Source organism: Apis dorsata, unplaced genomic scaffold, assembly GCF_000469605.1.
Source record: "Apis dorsata unplaced genomic scaffold, Apis dorsata 1.3 scaffold_1085, whole genome shotgun sequence".
Taxonomy (NCBI): Eukaryota; Metazoa; Arthropoda; class Insecta; order Hymenoptera; family Apidae; genus Apis; species Apis dorsata.
In genome coordinates this window covers 230,932-239,521 of record NW_006264183.1, presented here as the reverse complement: position 1 = coordinate 239,521, position 8,590 = coordinate 230,932, and the positions used below count along the sequence as shown (strand labels likewise).

General features: G+C 28.4%; 1 protein-coding gene and 1 long non-coding RNA gene across 4 annotated transcripts in view; one reads left to right on the top strand and one right to left on the bottom strand.

Moving 5' to 3' along the window:
* Nucleotides 1-8,590, top strand: part of LOC102675841 (protein Wnt-1-like) — a 63,226-nt gene that overhangs the window by 42,815 nt on the left and 11,821 nt on the right. For 2 of the 3 annotated variants that reach the window (XM_006624531.2, XM_006624532.2), the window contains exon 2: nucleotides 6,261-6,441. In XM_006624531.2, coding sequence (XP_006624594.1) covers nucleotides 6,261-6,441 — 181 coding nt within the window. Of the gene's footprint in view, nucleotides 1-2,912; nucleotides 3,086-6,260; nucleotides 6,442-8,590 lie in introns of those variants that run through there. The other variant, XM_031514605.1, reaches the window with a different exon arrangement.
* LOC116186652 lies at nucleotides 5,157-6,809 on the bottom strand. The gene is made up of 2 exons (XR_004151663.1): nucleotides 6,391-6,809; nucleotides 5,157-5,702 (listed from the first exon to the last, which is right to left on the bottom strand). It is a non-coding gene; the product is annotated as an uncharacterized LOC116186652 (long non-coding RNA).

The following is an 8,590-nucleotide window of genomic DNA, read 5'->3' as shown; positions in this document are numbered from 1 at the left end:
TATATATATATATATATTGTACGTATATAATACATTTATGAGACACATTTTGTAAAGATTCAATTTTAAAAGCTAAAACGAATACAAAAGTTGTTATATAAAAATATTAAATATATAATTTATCGCTTTATTTAACGTAAACTGTTTTTTACACTAACTTTTGTTTAGATTTCTAGAATCGATCTCTTCAAAGATTCTATAAATATATCAACATTCCATATAATAACTTTTTCATGTAATTTAAAATTTTCCTATTATCACATTCAAAAAAAAAAAAAAATATAAATAAAATATCAAATTTTCTTATATATTTTCTTATATATATATATGTGTGTATGTGTGTATTGTATAAATACATACATGTATACGTATAAATTACACATTGAACCAATATAGCCGCCAGCTTACTGGTTAATACTATGATGGAACGTTGTATTGTAGGCTTTTGGCTGGATTTATCCCCTATTATAATGTCGGCGTTGAGTGTGTTCTCGACGTAAATAGGCCCTATCGCTGTCACGTGGACAAAGCGCGGACCGACGTCCCTATGACGGCAACGCGATACCTCCTCCGGACAATAATCATAATAATCATAATCATAATCATAATAATCGGAATCATAATCGTCGCGCGGCATGGCGTACATACAAGAGGGACACTCTACACCGGCTCTCTCTCTGTGCCCCCGTAGTTGCCGTTGTGGTTGCCGATGATAAAGGCAAAACGGCGTACAGAGAACAGAAAGAAAGAAAAAAATGAGAAAAATGGAAAGGGTAAGAGTATGAGTAGTATAGACCTGATGCACGTTCACGCGGCTTCCTCCTTCCTTTCCATACCTTCCATATCCCTTCTCTCTCCCCTTTGAATAGGGAGCAACCCTCCCACGGCCCCCCTCGGATACATCATCGGATCTGAATATGGATTTCTTTCTTTCCGACCACCGCTTTGTCGAATTATTATTCTCTCTCTCTCTCTCTCTTTCTTTCTCTTCCCTCCCCCCTCCCATATGCACTTAATACACTTTTCTACACAGAGTGAACTGGCTAATTCGTGCACCTGAATAATTACTAATCTATATTTATTATTTAGATTATTGTGCATTTGATTGGAAATGTTGAGTATTACGATTAATTGCATTAGGTGTAGAAATTGTTGTATGATGAAAAATTATAGAATAACATTTTGATAGAGAAATAATATAAATATGTAGGGAATGATCATAAGAACATCTAAGGGCCATCGAAGAGTTTTTCAATTTGCTTTGGCTAGTTTTTATTCATTCTTTTAATTCGTTACATTCTGTGACGAATTGAATGATGAAAAAAAAAGTGAAAGTTGTAAAAAAGTAAATGATAAACAAAAGTATTTTGAAAAATGCCTTGATGCTTTAACATGAATAAGGCAAAAAGCGATTGATTAGACAATATAATAATAAAATGCACTAACAAAGACACAAAATGATTCTTAAAAGATACGAATTAATAAATATATGCCATGAATGATATGATGTTTTAACAGCATGGTTTCATTCAGACAAAAATATTTAATATTTGTATATATAAAAAAAATTAGTATGCAAACAAAATATTAAATTATTATATGTTTTTTATCGATAAATATTAGAATATTTATCTATGACTTTAATTTAAAAAAAAAAAAAATAAACGAATTTGTTTAAGAAGAAATTGTATGTCAAACTCTAAACTAGATATAGATTTAGATATATATCTAAATCTGATATAATATATATGAATAAATTTTCTTATTTTTTCTTCTTTCCTTTTTTTAGATTTAATTTCATGTTTTTATTTCTTTTATTTTTTTATTCTCCCTAATCATTATCTCAACTTACTTTTCTGCATATACCTTTCTCCGAACAGAGTGTGCACTCGACTGTTGCATCCTTTTCTCTATCCGTCCTGTCCGCCTTTTTTCCCCACTACTCACATTGGTTATCTAGCGCGACGATGACATCCTGCACGGTATCGTTTGCCCGTGATTCGATCTCGACCGATTTGTTCGGGTAAACGGGGTCCGTTCGTCGGATCGAGTTTTTGTGGTTTTTCGATCGTCTTCAGCGGTCGATTGTGGTCAGAAGTGAGGGGAAGATTTCCTTTGAGGCAGTTTTGTTTCTGGGGAATTCAATTAGGGGGATAGCATATTGGGTTTTGACAGTGGTTTCAGGTTGATTATTGTTTGAAGTTATTGAATTTTTTTGTAGAAGTTATGTAACAAAAGCGAGTGAAATAAAAATATATATTAAATTATTATATTATGTGAAAATTTATAATGAAAATTATTAAAATGAGATCTTTTCTTTTGGTAATTTTTTTCTTAAATTCTAAATATTTATATATATATATGAAATAATTCTCCCTAAATTTATTTTATAAAAAATTTTCTGAAATTAAAACTCTCACGAGTCCCCATATAAAATTCCAATGTTCCATATAAATATATATATCAAAATCCACATAATCATCTTTTTATTTCCCTTTATTTCTCTTCCATCTAACCTTGACCACGTTAGTTGATGAACTGTCGATATCTTTTCCCCATAAGAACCAGTCGAACCATATCTGTCCACCTATTCGCCAACCGCCTATTGATTGCAATATTGCGCGACTAACACGGTATTTAAGCCGACCAACAAAATCTTCCATTTAACCATCGGCTTAGCCTTTTCATAAACATCGATACTTCAAATGACTGGGATGATCCTCTCGTGGAGATCAAAGTCGTCGATGACGGCAATACACTTGTACTTATCTACGTCTTCATCATTTCGAATTTCGTGATTTTTCGTAACGCTAAAGAAGATAAATATGTAATTCCCTAGTATCGGTTTTTAACGACGATAGAGTGATTGAGGCGTTCTCTCGGAAAAAAGTGCTATAAACCGTGACTAAACAAACCCGAAATAGCTAGGTTATGTCGAGAAGTTTGGCCCGCAAACAAATAATAAACGTTGCAGCAAAGTCTGTTGCTCGATTGTCGGCCTCGTTGGATGACTCATGTGATTTCCGCGCGGGAGATTGAAATTGTTGGCGAAAGATACGATGGTGATCAGAAAGAGAGTTTTGTGGTGACCGGTGTAGTATTTTGATTTACATTGTGGTTTCCTAGGGAATTTAAGGGAAATTAATATTGGCGGTGAATAGAAAGAAGTTTGCCGATTGATTGCAAAATAATTGATTAAAAAATTTAAAAAATTATTATATTAAAAAGATTATTTGAAAGATGTTTAATGATTTTTAATAAATTAAAGGAAATTAATATCTGATAAATAGACCTTTAGAACATCTTACAAAATTAAATTAATGAATTTTAATTTTTGAATCAAAGAAAAATATGTATATTTTTTTTCATATCAGGATAAAATCCAAATTCATTTTATTTTTATAATATTATAATTTTGAAATAATTTTGAAAATAAAATTTTTAATTTTGATTCAAATTTGTCATTTATTTCTTCCATTATTATTCATGATATATTATAAGATAAAGGATTAATTATTATAAAATATCAAAAATTGTACAAAAGTATCGAAAGAAAGAAGTTAACTTAAGAGATGAATTATCCAAAGAATTAATAGCATAATCGACCTATCTTTACCGTTCTTCATCTATAATTTTGAATAGCCAGACGCTTCGGGAATAATCAAGTTCGTGGATAGATTAAAATCTTCTCAAACTCGCATTAAGGAAGCTTGAAGGTGCGTCCGCACGAGAATTGGTCACTCCCTGGGCGTGTGTCGTACGTGTGGAAGTTGACGCGACGCCTTGTTCCCTTAAACGTTGCCCACGGGGTTGCAATCATCGTTCCCTGCCCCGGCCAAGGCCACACCCTCGATTCTCATTAAGATTTACCGCCTAAACGACCGCTACCTATGCTCCAGAGGGGCCAGCTTCGAAAAATAATAGAAAATGACGCGGCCTCTTTTTATTTTTTTTACTTTTTCTTTTCTTTTTAAGATCACGATGTCGATTAGCGTGAAGTGGAGGAACATATCTAAAATCCTATCGACTTTTTCTCTTTCTCTTTTTTTCTTTTTTCTGAACTACATTTTCTGATCTTTCTTTTCAAAATTATATAAGATTGATACAAACAGATGGCATAATTAGAAAATTTCTTAACTTTAATATTTTTTAATATTAAAAGAGATGCAAAAAGATATACTTGATAATAATTTTATAATAAAAATTAAATTCTCTTTATATTTTATATTTAGTTTGATAATTAATATATTTCATATCATAATAATTTCTGAGTAATATGGAATTAATCAAAGTTTAAAATTGAAAATTTATTATTGATAATTTTTTTTTTAATTCTTTACTTAAAATGTTATGAATTGACAAATAATTTTCATACCATGTAGATCTTTATTACCAAAGATTATTTTTATTTTTTATTTTTATGTAAAAATATGTATATTTTATATATACCTATCAATTTTTTATTTATTCTCTATCTATTATCTATATAAAATAATATTAGAATTTATAATATAATAAATATATAAAAGATAATATAAAGAAGAAAGATCAAAAGAGAAATATTTATATCAAATTTAACTCTTTATAAAAATACAAAGGGTTAAAATCTCACTCCAGGGCAATTTTTTATCAAAAGTTCACGACACTTTAGTGAAAGCGCAATATAAGAACTATAAGAGGCGTGTATACATGGTATATATCTTGGTGAAAGCGTGTCAAATTTAATTCCTCGTAAAGCTCCATTAATTTACGGGTGGTCGTGGCCACTAGGAAATCAAACGTGTTCGAGCATCCGGTTCAATTATCAAATTTATTTAATGCCAGTCGCTCATAATAAGTACCCTCGTACAAAAACCTATACTTTGATGTGGATGCGCCAAAATATCTCTTCTCCATCCCTGTAAGAACAACCCTCGTAAGAAAAATAATTCATTAACTTTTCGTTAATGATTAACCTGTCGTTAAATCCATTTCATGCTCTTACAAACTCTTTCGAAACTTGGCATTTTTGTTGATCAACAAAATATATTTTCTTATTAATTAATGAATAATTATTAATTATTAGTTATTAACATTTTAATCTTTTAACAGTGATTCTATGAATAATGTGTATATAATAAAACATGATACATGAATCTTCCATAAATTATTGTGAATTTTTTTTTCACATTTTGATGATATTTTATTTTTAATTCATATTACACATACATAAGTTAGTATTATAATTTCATATAAGTATAAATGTCAATGTATATTCTCATTTTATCTACAATGGATGTGCTAATTAATTGTCTTTTAAGATTTCCTATTTCACTTTATCGTACAAGCGATTTCTATTGTCGATTCTTGTTGTGGATGCTCTTAAACATGTATTGTCGAGCATGGGTTACCCTAGCTATTGCCCTTCGTCCTTTTCCCCTCTATAATTTTCACTCGAATACCTGGTCTAATTATAGGTGGTTCGTCACGGCGAGAGTTCCTTTGTGAGTAGCCTCGGCAGGAGCGAGGCTACTGAGGAGCTGTCCTCTCTATGCTTCATGAAAATATAGGGTTGGCAAGTAATTCTTGATGTAGCATAAGAGGGAAGAGAGATTCCATAGATCAAGAGCGATATAAGAACGATATCAAATTTAATATGAAATTTTTTTTAGATATTCAAAAATAAGTATCTATTGATCCAAGTAGAAGAGTGTATGAAGTATCTAATAAAATATTTGATTGTTAATAGTTTTTTTTTATTTTATTGTGAAAAAAATTAGAAAAAAAAAAAAATAAATTCCAATAATCATTCAACTTTTTAAATTCCCAGTAAACTTTTCAAATTTATCTTCGAGAGAGAATATCAAAAATTCTGAAAAGAGGAACTATACAGGTTGTTAAAACGAAATAGATAAAAACATGAAAAATAAAACTAACACAAAAGTTGATGTACAAAAATGTCGAACAACGCTTATTAAATTATAATTTTGTATTGGATGAAATGTGAAATAGAAATAGTCATCATTATATCTAATTTACTAAAATTAAAATTGTTCATAACATAACAAAAAATAAATTTTAATGAAAATTTTCACATACAAGTTTTCTTATAACTTTCAGAATTATTCTTTAAATCTTTTATTTTTTTATATCTATTATTTTATTTCCTAATATCCATTTTATATCTATAACAAAAAAAAAAAGAAAAAAATAGATAAGATTTTTATAAAAATGGTCAGATAATCTTTCATATAATAACGTTGCTTCCTGGATTGTTTCAGGTATTTGGGTGTGGAGCCGCGATTGAACAGTGGATTGAGCCCTGGAAATGGTGGCGATGGCCAAGCGCAGATCATTGGCGCGGGTGTGATTGGGCCAGCGAGCGCCGAAAAGAACTGCAAAAGCACGCACCTGACCGCGAAACAGCAGGCGATATGCTCCCGCTCTCCGCCAGTCCTGCAGGTACTTATTTATCGTTGGCGTCGTTACCTCCCTTTGGCGAGGGAGAGGGCCAACCTCTCTTTCTCGCTATTCGGATTAATAGGTGGGGAAGCACGCGGCTAATTCGACTCGCTGGTCGTCCAGAGGCCTGTTGGTCCAACGTTTATGACATTTCTTACGCATCTTTACACTTCTGTTGATTTTTAAACATAGATTGAATTGTTGAATGGTTATTTCGTGACATTCTTTTTTTTTTTTTTTTCTATTGAGAAAAATGTATTGTCTGTTGTTAGAATTTTTGGATAAGTAGAATGTTTGAAATTGTTGTATTTTTAAACCGAGATAAATGGTAAGTTTTTATTCATTTTTATTTTTGTTTAAAAAATGTTGCTGGAAAGAGATTATCGATTTTGTATAAGAAACAAATAAAAAATTTTTGTATTTTTTTTAATTTTATTATTTTCGAAAATTCAAAAATTTCGATATTGATTTTATTCCATTTTATTTTCTTAATTTATTTTATGCGATTTTTTGCAATATTGGTTTTTTTTATAAATATCTTTGGTTATATTAATTTAATGAATTATGCTTATAATCTAAATTTTTTTTAATAATGATAAAATATTAAAAAATTGAAAAAAAAATTTTCATTATAAAAAAATTTGGATTTAATAATATAATATATATATCTCATGAAATTTTTTATCTTTCAAGATTTTTTAATATTTCTACAATGACTATAATTCATTATACAAGAAAAATATAAAAATTATTAAAATTTCAAATAATGAAAGGAATTTTTCGGTGATGAATTTTATTTTTAACGAAACGTGAAAAGAATGTATGATTTTTTTTAAAGTTTAATTCAAGAAAGTTAAGTTTAGTAACACATAAAATATTTAATGTGCGGATAATAATCAATTTATTTTCTTAATTTATTTTATGCGACTTTTTGCAATATTGGTTTTTTTATAAATATCTTTGGTTATATTAATTTAATGAATTTATTTTGCAAAAAAAATAAATAAATAAATATAGTATAACTTTGAGATTCAATTTTGCCAATTATATGTTCGTACATATACGATATAAAAAAGAATTCATAAAATTTAGAAAATTTAAATAATATAATATTATATCAAAATACAAAATAATTGCTAAAATAAAATTTAAAATATAAAATAAATACAAAGTGAATTTTTAAATTTTTTATACAAAAAATTAAATCTTAATTTTGTCTCTCCGTTATTTAAAAAATCTAGGAAATTTCTACAAATTTAAAATAGATTAAGAAATAAAAATTGAAGAAAACCTACATGAGATATGTAAATTCTCAAGTCTTACAAAAGATTATAAAAAATAAAAATCTTAATTCATTTAAAATTTAAACTGGAAAATTTTTATTACTTTAAAATATATATTAGATATCAAAAATTAAAAAAAATATATACATATGGGATAAATTTTCAAGTCATACGACATTACAGAGGATTAAAAAATAATCATGGATCGTGAAGGGGAAATTAAACGTCCGTGTAAAATGACGCGAGTGCACTGGTGAATTCGCGCGATTCTAAAGAACTCCCGGAATGCAGCGGTCAAGTTGTAGCTTTCGTTTGCCGCGCCTGCAATATTTAATACTCGAGCTCTGGAACAGTCAGGGTCTTCAGTGAACCCTACACGACCTCCTTTCGAGACGGCTCGCAGTCGGGAAATGAAGTCGCGAATTCTGTGATCTCGCATCGAGCTTTGGATCCACGTGAAACTTCATAAATTAGTTTAAAATGACAAAATATCCGTAATATATAAGGTGAATTATATAGTTTACTATCCTAAGTGATATATATTCTAATTATTTCAATTATTTTATTAATATTTATTAGATTAATAAAATTTTTTTTTACTGATACAATACAATTTCAAAAGATTCTTATAGTAATTTGATTTTCTTTGTTTTTCTATTTTAAATTCTATGATATGACTTTTTTCTTAATTGTCAATTAATAAATATCAAAATAAATTTATAATATTTAATTGTAAATAAAAAATTAAATTTAAATTAAATTTATAATATCAATTTTAATAAATTTAATTTTTAAATTAATATAAATACAAATATTGTTTTTCATTTAATAAAAAAATAATTATACATAAAGAAAGAATTATATTT